The sequence below is a fragment of the Camelus ferus genome, chromosome 1 (genome assembly GCF_009834535.1).
Source record: "Camelus ferus isolate YT-003-E chromosome 1, BCGSAC_Cfer_1.0, whole genome shotgun sequence".
In the NCBI taxonomy this organism is placed as follows: domain Eukaryota; kingdom Metazoa; phylum Chordata; class Mammalia; order Artiodactyla; family Camelidae; genus Camelus; species Camelus ferus.
In genome coordinates this window covers 111780712-111797977 of record NC_045696.1, presented here as the reverse complement: position 1 = coordinate 111797977, position 17266 = coordinate 111780712, and the positions used below count along the sequence as shown (strand labels likewise).

The window sequence follows — 17266 nt, the reverse complement described above, 5'->3', positions numbered from 1 at the left end:
TGCCCTTGGGAAAGGGCATACAAACCTGAATCTCTGGCTCCACAGCCTCATCTCAGTGTGGCTGCGCTCCTGGAACTCACCACTACTCTCCTCCTGCAGTGTCTAAACTACCCCTGAGGCTAAGTACCTCCCCCACAACCAATAACAACAAAATTTTAAAAATAAATAAATAAACAAACTACCCCTGAGGATCGCCTTTAGTCTTGTTTCATCCTTTTCTTCCATTAACTTAATTTTCTCTACGACTTTTCTCAAGTATTTTCTTTGATGTCTCTTTTTCTATCTCTGCTGACCATTAACTATTTCTTAAACTTTTGTTGGTTTTTTTCCCTACAACTTTTAGTAGTTATCTTGCTTGTTAGCAATTATTAAGAGGTTTCTTTTTCTGGCTGTGGGATGCTGCTGCTGAATAAATGGGGTTTGAAAGGGCAGCAAAAACTTCCTATATCTCACTCAACCATCACTTTGAATATATTTTGGTATCTTTATAGTTGTCCTACCAAATGGTTTTATTTATAGAAAAATTAGTCTTTGTTTTTACAATTGAGTAATAGGAAAAAGTCTTGCTTTTCACCTTAAAAGTCATAATCTACCATATTTCTAAAATTTTAAGATATGTTAACAATAAGCCTCCCACTGAGGCACAGCATTCCTTTCATCAGAAAAAAACTTAAATGTTTCTATTTCAGAAATGGTCATAAAAAGTCCATACTGTACAGCACAGGGAACTATATTCGGTATCTTGTAGCTTATGGTGAAAAATAATATGAAAATGAATATATGTATATTCATATATGACTGAAGCATTGTGCTGTACACCAGAAATTGACACAACATTGTAAACTGACTATACCTCAATTAAAAAAAAATGCTGAGAATTATGTGTATCTAATCATTCACTAGCCCTCTTCCTTTTTAGAATGCCTAATCCCATAGAGTTCTCATCAATGGAAATTTAGTACCTAAGTGCATCCTATAATCTTGTCTTTTTAGTACTAATCACAAAAGTTGGTTTGTAGGTCATTTAAAAAATTATTTCTAGCTCTGAAAATCTGTTATTCTGACTTACACGTAAAACTTTCAAAAACAACTACCTGCCTTTAGAACCAGCTGATAACCATCTCTGGCTCTAACTCTATCTTTCCCTGTAGCTGACAAGGGAAACATGTAATTTAGCTCAAAATAAAAAACTGAATAAGAATTAACAACAGATAACGTATGTGCCATGTCCTTCACTTCAATCTTTTGCAACAATCTTATAATATAGGTATTGTCCTTTCCTTCTAAAAAGGAGGAAACTGAATCTCAGACTTCACATAAATTGCCTATAATCGCCTTCTTAGGATGGTAGATTAAGATTTAAACCCACTGGTTTGATTCCAAAGCTTACATACCCTCCACCATATAAGATGCGAACAAACTCACTCATCCTCAGTTAACTACCTCGGTGAATTTCTCCAGGCATCAATAGTAGCGCAGATGAGAAACCTGAAGTTATTTCAAGTATTTTGAGTCCCCCCATTACCAGCTGTACTCCTGGCATTCAGTCATCAAGAACCTCCAATTCTTGCCTCTCCATTTTCAGTTATGCTTGGCTTCAGAGATGAAACCATGCCTTGTATCTCCTAACATCATTATTCTTACATGAAATTCTCATTATGTTTCTCTTTGGGTCCAGAAACTACAATCACTACAATCACTTTTTCTTGCCATGTCAAATATACATTCTCTTATCAAATTTTTGTTCTCAAAACTGTTCCACTTTAGATCCCCCTGCTATCTCTTCACATAAACATGTAAGTGTTTAAGCATCGTCTTGATATTGTTCTCTAGATTTTATGCTGTGGATATTTTCCATACCTATGTCTTTCTCCCAAACATATTTCTTTTCTTCAAAGGAAGAAACCACCTTCCCCTCCTGGCCCTTCCCAAACACACCCAATGCAGTGTGTAGCCAGTAACTGTATGCAGTTTGCAAAGGAACTTGGTGGAAAATCAAATATGTTTTTTTAAAGAATGAATGAAGCACATTTTCTAAGGGACCCATGTGGAATAGCAATGAAACTATTACAGGTTTTTGAAAAGTTGAGGACAGCTCATCTTTATCTAGAAGTTAGTGAACTGAAAAAAATGGTTCAAACCCATGGCATGCTGTGCAGGCAAATCAGTGTATATTTCATTCCCTGATTTCATTAGCTTTATGACTCTTAATTGGGAAACAGGGTAAACATTATCTGAAGCAGAAATTGAAAACTTAACCAAAAGTATTATTTTCACTTGCATATAGTGACAAATACCACTGTTTAAAACAAAACAAAACAAAACCTGCTAATTAAATTCTCATTTGAGCACTCATCCTATAAAATACTATGCTATGCCAGACCCTGAGGCAGGAACAAGGGATATGGAGACAACATCCCTTACACAGTCCCTTATCTCTCACACTAATGGATTTTCTAAGACAGCAAAAGAAACAGAAAACCTTGGTTTTCTCTACCCTCGGGTAAGTTAGACTAGCATGTCTGTAACGTGGTGTGGCTTGAATCAAGAAGAGGTCTGAGGCTTTTCTGTTAAGAGGTCACTGGACTTGGAACTGTAAGAAAAGGCGGGTCCCCCCTCTCCCCCAAAGACTGAAGGAGTTTGAACTGTAAGAACATGAAGGAAGTAATACTATTCCTTAAGACGAACTAAAAAGGGTAGTTTTCCACACTATCTCCACTTACATGAGTTCCACACTCCTAGTTCCCTTTTTTGATAAAAACTTTTTAAGACGAGAAACATAAGCCATAGTAAAGATTGTAACATGAAATGTCAGCATGCCCAGCTTCTTCTATGAGTTTGGTAAACATTCATAATGATGATTATGATGCAAAAGATTTCCTTTCTCAAAACATCTTAATGTTAGTATTTGTGGTTTTGCTGCATTGAAAGCAGAAGTGAACCCTTATTACAAGGCCAACCCACTTTTCTGAATAGTGGGGTTTAAACAGCTTGGTGGCTTTCCAGGTGGGAGGTCCCAGCTGAAGGGCTCTCTGCTCATGAGTTCACTCATGCAGAGGCTTGTGGCATCCTTGTGCTCTGAAGAGCTGTTAGACCTTCCAGGGTAGAGAAGATGAGGTAGAGAAGAAGGTGTCACAGAGGAGGAAGACAGCCCCCACATAGGTCACAATTGTGCATCTCTGTACAGTGCACATGCTGCAACCCTCGTGGCATCTGGAGCATATCAAGGGCTCAATATATTTTGCCTTCAATTAACTTTTAAAATCATTAATGTTACCTATATGGACAATGTTATAACTGCTGCTGTTTAAAACATTGCACTTGTAACTAATGTCACTTAAAATTGGCTCACGTGAAAATCTATTTCTTTGAAATTGAGGAGGCTTTCCATTTAGACTCCATGCCAATATATCCACCACTTACAAGAGCAAGTGCACCACGGGCTGAGGGGGGACCGAGAACCTATATAATCATGGTGAGCCGATAAACGAGGTAACATCACTAAAGCACCGGCACCTGGTGCTCCTTTAACCCCGCTGCATTTCCCTCCCCGACACATGCCATCCCTCAAGACACCACACCATCTGATCTAAGAATTGAGGGGAGTAATGATTCAGATTGAATAATCAAAGTTGCTTCCCATATCCCAAAATCTGTTACGGTCCCTTAGAGATCTAGAAGTGGACTGGTGCTCACAAGAGAAAGAAAAAAATTACTTTTAGTCAAGGTTATCCTCACTAATACTACAGCAGTATTATGGTTTAGTATTAAGATAGTCACAAAATGCTGGGAAGAAAACATTCTGTCCATGACTAACTTCTGATAAGCATGTGCCAATTTAAGGCACGCTGCTGGGTAAAACTCACGCCGTGAGAATTAAACGCTGTTACCGCTTCGGTGCTGACACCTAAGACGGTTAAACGGCGGGACCCGAGGCCAGACCCCGGGGCGCGCCTTCCCGCCTCCTCTGCCCCGCCCCGCCCCGCCCCGTCCCAGGACTCAGTTCGCCCCGGGCTCCCCTACAGCAGGTGTCAGGTCACAGGTGCAAAGAGACTCTCTCCCCTCGGGCGGGGCTGGGGCCGGCCGGCCTCTGGGCCCCTGAGCGACAGCCAGGCCCGGGCCCCTCCCGGCCTCGCCGCCCCTGGCGCCGGCCAGGCGCCCCAAACCCCGGCGGAGCGGGCGCTACGCCCCGCGCGGCACCCGTCCCAGCCGCAGCCCGCACCTGAGGATGTTGTCCGCGTAGGTGAGCAACAGTTTGGAGGCCTCCAGGAAGGTCTCCGGTGTGTTCTGGCACAGCTCGGCCACGGCCGGGGACGCGGACCCGGAGGAGCTGCCCAGCGCCGCCGCCGCCATGCTCGAGCGCCGCGGCCGTCGCCGCGCCCCGCGCCGCGTGCGCACTGAGCAGGCGCCTCCGTGCGCCGCGCCTCTGCGGCGGGCCGGAGGGCGGGGGCTGGTCTCCAGGGGCGGGGGCTCGGCCGCGAGGGCGAGGGCTCGTCTCCAGGGGCGGGGGCTCGGCCGGGAGGGCGGGGGCTGGCCTCCAGGGGCGGGGGGTGTCGGCCGGGAGGGGCGGGAGCTGGTCTCCAGGGGCGGGGGTTCGGCCTTGGGGGACTAGCGGCTCGGCGGGGAGGGGCTCGGGTTGTCCGGCAGGGGCGTTTGCCTGGTCCCCGAGGGCAGCGGACTCGGCCGGGAGGGGCTGGGATTGGTCGCCAGGGGCGGGGGCCTAGTCCGGGAAAGGCGAGGGCACGCCAGGAGGGGCCGGGGCTCAGTCAGGCGGACTAGGGGCTGTTTAGGGGAGCGTCGGGGATTTGGACGGGGTAGGGGGAGGGCGCGGATCGTAAGAGCCCCGGGGCTTCAACCAGTCGGGGGCGTGGTCTTGGTCGTCCGGGCGGAGAGGCTTTAAGATATCTGGTGGTCGGGGCCGCGGGGTCGGGTGGGAAGGCTGGTCGTAGGGGCGGGAGACTTCGGGCAGGGCCAGCGAGTGTTGGCTGGTGCACCAGAGAAACCAGGGTTCCTCCCAGCCCCAGTGCCAGCCCCAAATGATGCAGCCAGGCAGGTGGAGAACCCCCCTATATTTCCAACCACCCCCTTTTCCCAAATGAAACTATCCTACAGCTTCCTCGTAGGTTGTCAGGCCTTAAATAAATGTGGATGAAAGACCCCAGAAGGAAGGAGCAAACAATGTTCACCTAACGCATGGCTGTAAACACCGCTAGGTTTCTGCTATATGGATTCCTTTTAGAATTAAATAAATGATTGAAAATCTTTTGGGGGAGGGTATAGCTCAAGTGGTAGAGTGCATGCTTGGCATGCACAAGGTCCTGGGTTCAATCCCCAGTACTTCCTCTGAAAATAAATAAATAAAAGAAAAGAAAATCTCTTTCATAAGCCCCAGCTCAGATAGTATGATGTCTCTGTAAAGAACTGATTTTCAAAACCACAGGTTGCAACATAGTGGGTTAAATTGACCAAAATAAAACACACAATAACGATGAAATAGAGTAGAATGGAATGGAAAGGAAATACAGCAAAATGATGCATCCCATATAGTAAGGGCATGTATCAATTTGTGACTTTGTTTTCTGGGTAGATCATGTGATCAGTGTCCTTTATTCTTCTTGGAAGATGAACCCTAACCCCCTTAATTCATCCTCTGCCTCACTATGCTCTGTAAAGTGTACTTTACCAATGGCTTCCTTTCTTGGCAAAAATTCCTTTCCAAACCTCAACAAATATCTTTCTTGACATTATGTTTTTAAGATAAGTTATTTGCCTAAGTAGCTTCTTTAAATGTTATTTGCTTTTTAAATTTGAAATTTTCTTCCAATATCTCTGAGCAAAATCCTGAGCTATACCACCCACTTCAGTTACCATTCATTTGCCAGATAAATGTGAGAAGTTTTTTTTTAATACATATGTAGTTTTGGGGACCAGCTTCCAAAAAGTGTGTTCAGCTGATAGTGTATTGCTAGTTGCTGTAACTAAAAATTTCAGTGACTTAACACAAGATAAATGGCTTTCTTGTTCACGCAAAAATTGAGTAAGTAGCACAGGTGTCCTTTGTCAGAGAGCAGCTTTCCTCCAAATAATGATTCAGGGCCCCAGGCTCCTTCCATCCCGTAACATAAAGGTCAACAAACATTTTCTGTAAAAGGCCAGATAGTAAATGTTTAAGGCTTTGTAGCCATAGGGTCTCTGTTTGAACTATGTAACTCTGCCTGTGTGGTTGTGGTTCCATCAGCAGTGCAGTTTATGCTTTAACAGCTCGGGGTGTTAGAGGCACCAACCCTCTGTGCAGTCGAAAGTCTGCATATAACTTCCGGGGTATGCATACAGGCTTCCTCTGTATCTGTGGTTCCATATCTGAGGAGTTCACTAACGGTGGACTGTGTGGTGCTGTAGTATTTACTACTGGAAACTATCCGCATATAAGTGGACCCGTGTTGTTTGAGGGGCAACTATATTTTAAAATGAACAGGTATGGCTGCGTTCCAATGAAACTATTTACCAAAACAGGCAGCCTGCTGGATTTAGCTTACTGCTGCCACAGAGCCTCAGAGACCTCTGCATTTAGTTAGTGATTGGGCAAAAGGGCAGTATCCCTGGTTCTTAAGCACATGGCCCAGAAATGAGGAACAGCATTTTCTCTACCACATTGCTGGTGAGAATGAAGCGCCATCCAGATAAAAGGGGGGAGATGAGGAAATGCAGTCCCTGGCTGGATGTGGCCACTCACAACCCTAAAGGATGGAGGAAGGTGCGGGGCTAGGGCTGCAACTAGCTGTCTCTATCACAAACTATACTCTCCTTAATTTCAGTTTCTTTTTTTCCATCAGCACATTTATTTATCCTTATATTAATTATATAAGGTTATTATATATTTTCTAGTATATTTTTTAAAGCAACAGAACACTTTTTTCCAAATAAAATCCTTAAGAGGAAACACAGTATATACAGAACACCAGTGGAAGTGCTCTAGAAATGAAGCAGGAGTGTGCGTGTGTGTGCGCGAGCGCGTGTGTGTGCGCGAGCGCGTGTGTGTGTGTGCGCGAGCGCGTGTGTGTGTGTGTGTGTGTGCGCGCGAGCGCGTGTGCGTGCGTGCGTGCGTGTGTGTGGCGGGAGGAGGAACCGAAGGTTATCAGTCCAGTTTTCCCCTTGACAGAGATAATGGCCTTAGGGTAATTTTGTGGGGAACATGCAACCACAGTTGAAAAGCAACGCCATAAAATTAATACTGTGATAATAATGTACAGTCTAGAATATCATAGAAATCCTCATTTTAAGGGGAATTCAGTAAATTATTGTTTATTTTAAATCACCTGAAATTTAAATTCTTTCCAATTACTCTTTGAGTTCCTTTGAGTAACTACAATCTCTCTTGGATAGCACCACTTATGAAGCTCTTAGGGGAATTTATTATAGGGGACTTGACTCACTCTTTTCCCTCTCTGCTTCTTCCACTTAAGTCAGGTTGAAAATATTTTTATTTTTCAGTTTTCTTTAGAAAAGGTGAAGATATTAAGCTACTCTTAATCTCTTTATATCCCCCATTGCTTCAAACACATGAAAGGATGTTCTAGTATTCAATCAGCTTTGAACTTCCTATTCTTTCATTTCACTTTTCTTTTGTTCCAAAGTAATGATTTTTTTTTTAAGGATTCTAGCTTATTAAGAACACCATTTTTAGAGCTGACACTATTCTTAAATGAAATAGAATAAAGAAGTAACTCACTAAAATTTCCCCAGGAGAGGTTTTGTCATAAAAAAAAGAAAATGTTGACCTCAATAAAGACCATCAGCAAGGAGAGGGGTTGAAGCCTTTCAGGAATTGATCTGGTGATTCACTGTCGTGTGATTGATTACAGTAATTAACCAATAACTATTTATCACACACCTGCTCTGTGCAAAGCAGTCTGAGATAGATAACATTAAGATAATTTTTATCTAGTAGGAAGGGCAAAACCAAGAATACCTTACATACAGATAGCCCATTAGTTGATGAAACAAAAAAGTTTTTGTGAAAAGAAAAATAGAAGTCATTTGGTAAGAAACACACAAAGTGGTGTATGAATACCAGCCAATATAAGGGTATGTATTTATGAATTCATTCCATAGTTCATTCACTCACCAAACATTTATGAAGCGGCTACTGAAAGCCAAGCACTGTGCTAGGCACTATGAAGCAGGGGAGGAGATGGGCCCAGGCCCTGCTTTCATGGGAGTCATTGTGACTAGTTACACCAGTAGTATCAGCATCAGGGAATTCGGCAGAATATTCTCAGGCCCCGTCTTTAAAGGTGAGGCCCCGCAATCTGTGTGGTAAGCCCTTCAGATGATTTTGGTGCAAGGTAAAGTTTGAGAACTATTAGTTTAGAGGAAGGAAAATTCCACTGTGGTTGCAGTTTCATGGAAGAGGAAGAATTTGAACAGAACCCTTAAATTTGGAGGTTCATGAGGTGACGAAGAGGAGGACTTCCCAGCTGTGAGATAAACTGTCCCCCTGTCCCGATGTACAAAGGGACAGGATCCCAGCCACATTTCCCCCTCAACATCGTCTCCATCTCTCCTCCTTGCCGTTGCCTCAGTTCAGGGCCTCACCAGTCTTAACTCTCTTCCCCACGTCCATTCCCACATCTCAAATCCCCTCTGCACACTGCTGCAATGGTGATCTTTCTACACCACCCAGCTGATCATATTATTCTTCTGGTGACAAGTTTTCTATGGCTAATCTTTGCCCACATCGTACAGTCAAATGATGTCAGGAGTCAGGCAAGTAACTTGAATGTCCTCAGTGGCTTTGTTCAAGAAGAAAAGGAGGAGCAGAGACCCTGGTGAAGGGAATGAGGGAGCTTACCATTTCCTTCCTGGAGGAATTTAGATTCAACAAAAGAATGTTGCAGTCCATATTAGACCAGGGCTGCCCGCATATCATCTCTGACCTGCAGGATCAAATCCAGAGTTTTCAGCACGACACCCAAGACTTTTTCCTATCAGTCTGTGTGTCACTTTCACTCACACCTCAAATCCAACATTGATCACGTGGAACTACTACCAGCAGTTTGTGGGAGATACCAGGGCTCCAGGTCTTTGTTCTACTCTGCCTGTGAGGATGCCCTTTTCCTGCCAAATTTACTAGCTACAAACATTTACTCATTTTCAAGATGCAGTTCAAAGTTCACTTGTTTTGAAGCCTTTTCTGACTTTGGAAGGTAGCACAGACCCCATTGTCTCCTTTGTGTTATTATAATAATTCTGTTACATTCTTCTGTTACAGCATCTGTTTCAGTAGTTTGCACATATCTGTCTCCAAGGCTGTCAGCTTCTACTTGACTGTGAACTTGAAACTTCTTGAAAGCAAGAACCATACCCTACTAATTTTCATATGCCAGCTTCTAGCACAAGTTAGGAAGAAAATGAATGTTGAAAGTACAAGCAAAGATACAGAGATGAAAAAAGAAAAGCTGAAGTCAATCTAGAAATAGATTAGTTTTGCTGGGTAGAAATCTATTTTAATAGAGAATGGGAATCATATCTGGAAAGATAGTTTTGAATCAGATTACAAAAAATTTAAGTAAACCTAAGTGTGACTAGGAGGCTATGGTAGTAGAGCCCCTTTGAAGATTTTGGTGCAAGAAAAGACCCTGGTATTTTACCAAGGAATATGGTACTAAATTATATACAGCAATTAGAATATCATAAAATTTCTCGCCCCTTTCCAGACTAAAGGAAAGATCGGACTTGTTGGTGATTTGTCACTTCTTATCCAAGATAATTTTATGATGTTACAAAAGGAAAAAGAAAAGCATGTTAAAACTATGTGTTTCATATAAGTTTGGTCTCAAAGAAAATATCATAGGCCTTTTCACACTATGATTTTAAAATATTGTTTAGCAATGGAGAGAGGAAAGAACAAGTTTGGGTACTTCTCACTCATTAAGTTTTAGTTGTATTTTATGACCACAAGTTTGTTTTAATTCCTCTTAAAGTAACTCTGTTGTATTGAATGAAGGTCGTGCTAAGAAGTGAATGAACAGGCCTTGGATCAAGGATGATTCAAGGTCATACTGGGCTTCCCTGAACTACTTTAGAATAAGTGTATTTCCAAACACATTTTAATCCAGTACTAACCAGGAAAAGCTAAGCTTCTCCCAAATTCTTCTCTAGAGCTAAAAAAGAAGGCAGAGGCCTTTACTTGGAAATGAGCGCTTCAAGAGCATTGCCCGGGAAGAAATAAATACGCTGAAAGGTTCAGATGCAGATTAAATGGCCAATCTTTTTAAAGAAGGAAAAAGGACACAAAACACACCTGGGACAGCAGGTGAGCAGTAGATAGTCATCTAAATAAATACCACTTTGTTGATTTCTTGCTTTTTTATATTTTCATGTTATTTTTCCCTTGATAGAGTCACAGCCAGCTCTGAGCAAATAAAACTTAGTGACGTTTTCAAACATTTAGAAATAAACATATACATTCTTCTTTATTCTATTCTTGTCTCCATTCTAGTCAGACATTGGGTGTAATATTTTGAGCACTGCCCCAGATCTGAAAACAATTTTTTAAATGCAAAAATACCTTTATCATTACAAAAGCATTATTTGTTTACTGGAGAAATAGTAAACAAGGCTAAGCAAAAGTAAGGGGGGAGGAACATCACAATTATTGTTCATACTTGCAGATCTCCCCCCCCAAAAAATCTTAAAAAAAAAAGGAAAAAGTTACAACTTGCAATTTCTAACATGGTTTCAACATCTTTCCACATTAATGTTCAGTTATAAAATTGTTTTAACTGGCTGCACAGCATTTAGATGTATCACAAAATACACAACCGATTTCCTGATGTTGGGCATTTTGATTAGTTCTACTTTGTTATTTTTAATAGCTTTGGGAGATACAGTAATAACTCTAAGGATACAGTCACTTCTTTCATTCTTCTCTAGGATTCCAGTAGCATAGGATGATGTCCCTTTTCCCACAGCAGGGGGATGTTTGGGCATTATTATTACCAAAAAAACACACACACAAAAATCCTCTTTGATAGGCAAAAAAGCTATCGCTTCGCGTTACGTGCACGTTCCTGGTTAGTCGCTGAGGTTACGCGAGAGGAGCCTTCCCCAGCGGAGCCCGCACCCGCCTCCTCCCGCGGTCTGACCTCTGCCAAGGTGACGCGGACGAAGGGCACCCGCCGGCCCGGCGCGCACGTCAGGCGCGCGCGCGCCTGTGCGGACGAGCGTGTGCGCGTGCGCGCGCCTGTGCGGACGAGCGTGTGCGTGTGCGCGTGCGCACGCCAGCGCAGCGCCGGAGACGCACGAGGCCGGGGGCAGGTAGCAGGAGCTGGCTGTTCTTCTCCTTCCGCCTTCCCCCGCGGGGTCGGGGCGAGGTTGGGCGCGGAGAAGGGGGCGGAGGGCCTGGGCCTGGCGTCTTTTCCTCTCGCCGCGCTTTCCTCGGGTGTGAGGGGCGGTGCGGGGAGTTGGCCCCACCCCTGCGCTCCCCCTTTCTCCCGCCCCTGACTTTCGCGGTCCCTGAAACCCTGATTATCTCCACGTTGAAGATCAAAACACTCAGCCTTACCCCAAGAATAGGCCCTGAAATGTGTTTTGTGTCGCCGACGCCAGGAATACTATTCATAAAAAGGCCTCGGTAGTCCTGTGAGAGGGTGCTTCCCGCAGCCTGGATCAGGTTGGGGGTGCCCGTGTGTTTCTCATTGTAGAGTTCTGTTGTGGTAAATGGACTGAATCGTCCTTTCACCTGTTTTGGAATGTCTGAGAGTCTAAAAAGGGTTAAGTCCAAACAGGTAGTTTGATGATAAGTATGAATTAAAATGACGTAACATTATTTTCCCTCTGCTCATTAACAGCTCACACCAAGCTCCTGAAAGAACATCTTGGCTATCGTTTCTTAGGCCTTTAAGCTGTTTACGCGACAGTGGGTACCTGCTGGGCGTGCTGTGGTCTGTTACAGGAATGTTTCTGATCATCTGAATCTCAACCATGCTGTCAAACTGCTTGCAAAATTTTCTAAAAATGACAAACTCTCCTCTAATACATACACGATTATGCCAGCGATTAATAAGTGAAAGGAGGTTTTCCGGAACTGCGCCGTCCTCCAGCTTGCGTAGGCGGGTTGTCATTACAGGCATTGGCTTAGTGACTCCACTTGGTGTTGGAACTCAGCTGGTATGGGATCGTCTAATCCAGGGAAAGAGTGGGATTGTTCCGCTGGTTGGTGAAGAGTACAAGACTATCCCTTGCAGTGTTGCTGCTTACGTGCCAAGAGGGTGTGATGAAGGGCAATTCAATGAACAAAACTTTGTGACCAAATCAGACGTCAAGGCCATGTCTTCTCCCACCATCATGGCCATAGGGGCTGCAGAGTTAGCCTTGAAAGATTCCGGCTGGCATCCCCAGTCAGAAGCTGATCAGCTGGCTACTGGTGTTGCAATCGGCATGGGAATGGTTCCTCTTGAAGTTATTTCTGAAACTGCTTTGATGTTTCAGACGAAAGGTTACAACAAAGTCAGCCCATTCTTTGTCCCTAAGATTCTGGTCAATATGGCCGCAGGCCAGGTCAGCATTCGACATAAACTCAGGGGCCCCAACCATGCGGTGTCCACAGCCTGTACCACCGGAGCTCATGCTGTGGGAGACTCCTTTAGATTTATAGCCCACGGCGATGCTGATGTGATGGTGGCTGGAGGTACAGATTCTTGCATCAGCCCTTTATCGCTTGCTGGGTTTTCCAGAGCCCGAGCTCTGAGCACAAACTCTGATCCTAAGTTGGCATGTCGACCATTTCATCCAGAGAGAGATGGTTTTGTCATGGGAGAAGGAGCCGCCGTGCTGGTGCTAGAAGAACGTGAGCATGCTGTTCAAAGAGGGGCCCGGATCTACGCAGAAATTTTGGGCTACGGACTCTCAGGTGATGCTGGTCACATAACCGCCCCTGATCCTGGAGGAGAAGGTGCCTTCAGGTAAAGACTGGTGGTTTGTTCCAAATATTTCTTCAGATAAAACCCTTTATTGGAGTTTCAACTTAGGAAAAATTGTAGTATTTGGCCTTAGTGTACTGTATCTCTGTTGTTTTTCCATGTTAGGCCAAACAGTTTTTTTTGAATTCTTTGCTTTACTGTGTTCGATATATTTGAAAACATTTGATTATCCTTAAGAAAACTGAATTTTTAGTTAAGGACAGTGAAGTTGTGAAGAAGGCCATGTTCACATACCTTCAGTTGTGCTTAACAGCTGTCAGGGTGCTCCCTCCCACAAGCCTTTCATCAGACTTAGACAGGAAGGTTAACCCTTTGATCTAGATGCATCTGGTCTCTGCTCCATTTCAGCAGGGTTCTGCTGTTATTAAATTGGTGCGTCTCAACTTTTAATCGCTCTTATTAAAATGCAGAGTCTGACTATAGGTCTATGGTGGTGCTTGAGATTCTGCATTTCTCACAAGCCCCTAGGTCCTGCTGCTGGTCTATGGACCACACTTAGAAAAGCAAGTTGCTATCATTGTAGAAGACATAGTGAGTTAAGTAAAAAAAACAAAACAAACAAAAAACCCCAAGCCCCCAAAATCCCTCTGATAGTATGTTAATATGTTAGTTAATAGTTTAGCTTACTTAGATCATATTGTGTTTTAATCAGTTAAATTAGCCACGGGTTGGCAAGCCTTTTCTCTAAAGGAATAAAAAATAAATATTTTTGCTTTGTGAGCCATAGTCTCTGACCCTTGAACAACACGGGTTTGAACTGCTTGGTTCCACTTACATGCCACTTATTTCACTAAATACATACAGCAGTACTGCGTGATCTGCACTAAATCCGTGGATGTGGAATTGGGGATGTGGACGGCCAACTGTCAAGTTACAGAGAATTGTCCACTGTGCTGAGGGGAGGGGGCAGCACCCCTAACCCCTGTGTGGTTGAAGGGCCAAATGTATTTGCAAAAACAGGAATCTAGCCAATGTCATAGTTCACCGACCCCTGAATTATACTTTTTAGTTTTAGTGAGTAGTTGCTGGTGCTGGAAATGTCAAACATAGTAGCCAGCTAGATGAGGAAACAGTTATGTTTAGGTGAATCCTTTCAGCACACTTCAAATTATACTCTGAGCTGCCTCTGAAGGAAGTATATGCAGCCCAGAGATCAAGAACTAAAAGAGAAGGTGTTAACATCCGTGGGATTTTTCAAGGGTTTTCCCAGAGAAATGTTTTATTTTTGGATTTGTTTTTTTGGTTTAGCGTTATACTTCATTTATTTAGATTCTTATAGCCTGAATAAGAGGATTTTGAAAGGTTATTTGAAGCACTAAAGTAATGGTACAGACATTTTTTAGCTTACTGGGAAATTTTTTAGTTTATTGGCCAAGTTTTACATTTAAATATGAAAGAAAAAATTAAAATATAGTTATAAATTTTCTTCTCCCCATTTTAACTCTACTTACATACCCCACTGATAAAAAATTCTTAATTTTCATGGATTTTTCCTCAAGGACAAAAGGGCATTTCAAATACAATGAAAAGTTACAGATTATAAAATCCACAGGCTTGTATGTTTCTCACGTGTGATGAATCAGTCCCAGGTTCTGGGGGTGACTTTATTCCCATGCAGGTGGCATTCTTGCTCACATGTTGATCCAAGATGCTGTTCTATTACTAGAGCTGTTGTTAGAGCATAAAAAATTCTTTTCATCCAGTGTACTTGGCTATTGCTTTTACATAAGCCATGCAGATAATGAATTTCTTGTTAAAATTAAATGTGGTTCTGATACATCCAATTTCCTTTCCGATCTTGTTAGATGTATGGCTGCTGCTGTAAAAGATGCAGGTGTACGACCCGAAGAGGTATCCTACATCAACGCACATGCTACTTCTACACCGTTGGGAGACGCTGCTGAAAACAAAGCCATCAAACGTCTTTTCAAAGATCATGCACAGGCCCTCGCAGTTTCCTCTACCAAGGGAGCCACGGGACATCTGCTGGGGGCTGCGGGTGCTGCTGAAGCAGCTTTTACCGCCCTGGCTTGTTACCATCGAAAATTGCCACCCACCTTAAATCTGGATTGTACAGAACCACAGTTTGATCTCAATTATGTGCCACTCAAGGCACAGGAATGGAAAACTGAGAAAAGATGTATTGGACTCACCAATTCATTTGGCTTTGGTGGTACTAATGCGACACTTTGTATTGCTGGCATGTAGGTCAAATCATTTGTAATTAAATGTTGATTTTTTTTTAATGTTATAAACTGCATTCAGTGGAGAAATAATATGTTTATATAAATCAATATCCTTATATATCCATACCCAGATATCCTTTACCTTTGTCAAGGTTTCTCAACCTTGGTGCTGTTGATATGTTGAGCAGGAGAATTTTTTGTTGGGGAAAGGGGAGGGGAGCTGTGTTATATTAACAGCATCCTAGTCTTTACCCACTAGATTCTAATAGCACCTCCTTCCCCAATTGTGACAACCAAAAATGTCTCTAGACACTGCCACATGTTTCCAGGAGGTGGGGGGAAGGAGCCCCACATGAGAAGCACTGATCTGTGTTTTCCTGATGCTCTAGGTCAAACGACTCTTCACAACATTTCACCCACTCTTGTCCCTTTTGCAAACATTTGGCAAATAGCTGCTCTGTGCTAGGTATTCCAACTCCAGGCACACCATTCCCAGCCAGCGTATAGGGAAGGAGTACAAATACAACCGTGAGTTTCTTATCACTCGTCAGCACTCTTTGAATATAGCTGTCAGCCAGCAGGGATCTGTTTACCCCTTACCTGTTAGCTCTCTTATTCCTATTGTCTGTACTGGAATTAAGCAAAGTAACAGAATTTCCTTAAATTTCCAAGCTATCAGTGCTCTGAAAGAAGGAAGTGAAATTGGTTTGGCACTTCTTATTCTTTTTGTATGAATGGTGACACCTAGTGAGCAGTGGAGATGAAGGTCTTTGGGAAGTGGAGCAGAGCTTGGGGACACAAGCCACATCACCTCGCCCACCTCTAGCTTTGTTGCTGCTGTGGTAGATGGTTTTGTGTGCCTCCACCATCTCACCACAAGTGCTGGTGGGGCCTCCACCTCTTCCACCTTGGGGGTTCTCCCTCTGGCTGGAATTTTTGGGAGGGGGAGGGGGGCAATTTCCCTAAAGGCAGCACTTAACCAGCTAGGGTGGGAGGTGGATAAGCACCTTGGCCTCCTTTCAGAATGATACCTAAGGTTCTGTATAGTTCCTGGGGTTTCCAGTGAGATAAAGCTTCAGTGCCCCCAACATTAACCAGCTCAGTAACACCCTTTTTATTGGCTTTTTTTCCCTTCCCTGTTCCTGCTCTGATTTTTAATCCTGCTCAGGAATCACTTCCTAAACAAACCACTTTGTTCTCATTTCTGCTTTCTGGGGAACTCAGACTAAGACGGGAAGTCTGTGTTGGAATGGCGGTTTATATATCAAAGGGATAAAGTTAATAACTGGGTAGATGGAATGTGTGTATTTCTGCCAAAGTGAACAGCATTCCCCACGTACTAATAGGCTGCCAACATTGTCTGCCCACTGACTTTGCTATATGCCTAAGACTCCAGCCATATTCATTCTGTTATAATCAGTTTTAAATCCCACTGGCATACAGTTTGTTCCACTAAAATTTATTGGGTGCTAACTATGGACCTGGTTTTGTTCTGGCCACCAACGGTAAAGTGATACATCAAAGTTTTGTTAATGCAGTAAGTGTCATGGGAAGCCATTTAAGATTTGGGGTGTTACAATGGTTTTGTAATGTATCAAGTTGGCTAGGCTGAACTGCATTTCCCGGAATTCTCTTCACTGTGCTTTTGGTTAGGGCCGACCACAAGAGATTCCTGTGGGATACTTGCACAGCGGTTGTGAAGCAGCAAGCGTTCTGTAGCTCATACATGTCCTGGCTCTGCTGGCTGACTTCCTTGAGGTGAGACAGTGGCTGGACCTCCAGCTGCTTCACCTGGCCCTGGATCCTTCTTCAGTTTCCCTGACTCCTGGGCCAGGTTTGTGTTGAGCTTCATGAATGGCCCAGCTTCTGCCCCGTGCCACCAAGATCAGAGGCAGCAAGAACTGATAGACTTCAGTTCATCCTTACGGTTGTGCTTTCTAGCTGGTTATTAGAAGTTTACATCCACTTTCCCTTCCCGACTGCCTGCGCGGTGGACTGCAGTTGCCAGTAGCAGACGGTAATAGATTGACTAACAGCCTTAGAGAGACTATTTAGCCAGTTCTCATAACTGTAGGTCAAGTCCCTGTAACAAATGTC

The 17266-nt window shown here is 43.6% G+C and overlaps 2 protein-coding genes across 5 annotated transcripts in view; one reads left to right on the top strand and one right to left on the bottom strand.

Moving 5' to 3' along the window:
- The window catches only part of NGLY1 (N-glycanase 1), a 48174-nt gene extending 43765 nt beyond the window's left edge, over positions 1 to 4409 (bottom strand). The window contains exon 1 of one of the 3 annotated variants that reach the window (XM_032488402.1): positions 4223 to 4409. In XM_032488402.1, the coding sequence (XP_032344293.1) occupies positions 4223 to 4353 (131 nt within the window). In that variant the 5' untranslated portion in view covers positions 4354 to 4409. The remainder of the gene's footprint in view (positions 1 to 4222) is intronic. The other 2 variants (XM_032488396.1, XM_032488392.1) reach the window with 2 other exon arrangements.
- Positions 4410 to 10161: 5752 nt separating this feature from the next.
- OXSM (3-oxoacyl-ACP synthase, mitochondrial) lies at positions 10162 to 16635 on the top strand. 2 transcript variants are annotated; one of them, XM_032488413.1, is made up of 3 exons: positions 10162 to 10315; positions 11853 to 12965; positions 14789 to 16635. In XM_032488413.1, exons 2-3 carry the CDS (start codon positions 11986 to 11988, stop codon positions 15189 to 15191), a joined length of 1383 nt encoding a protein of 460 aa, XP_032344304.1. In that variant the 5' UTR covers positions 10162 to 10315; positions 11853 to 11985; the 3' UTR covers positions 15192 to 16635. The 2 variants fall into 2 exon arrangements, with proteins under 2 accessions (XP_032344304.1, XP_032344299.1); XM_032488408.1 differs by lacking the exon at positions 10162 to 10315 and adding an exon at positions 11186 to 11319.
- The last annotated feature ends 631 nt before the right edge of the window (positions 16636 to 17266 follow it).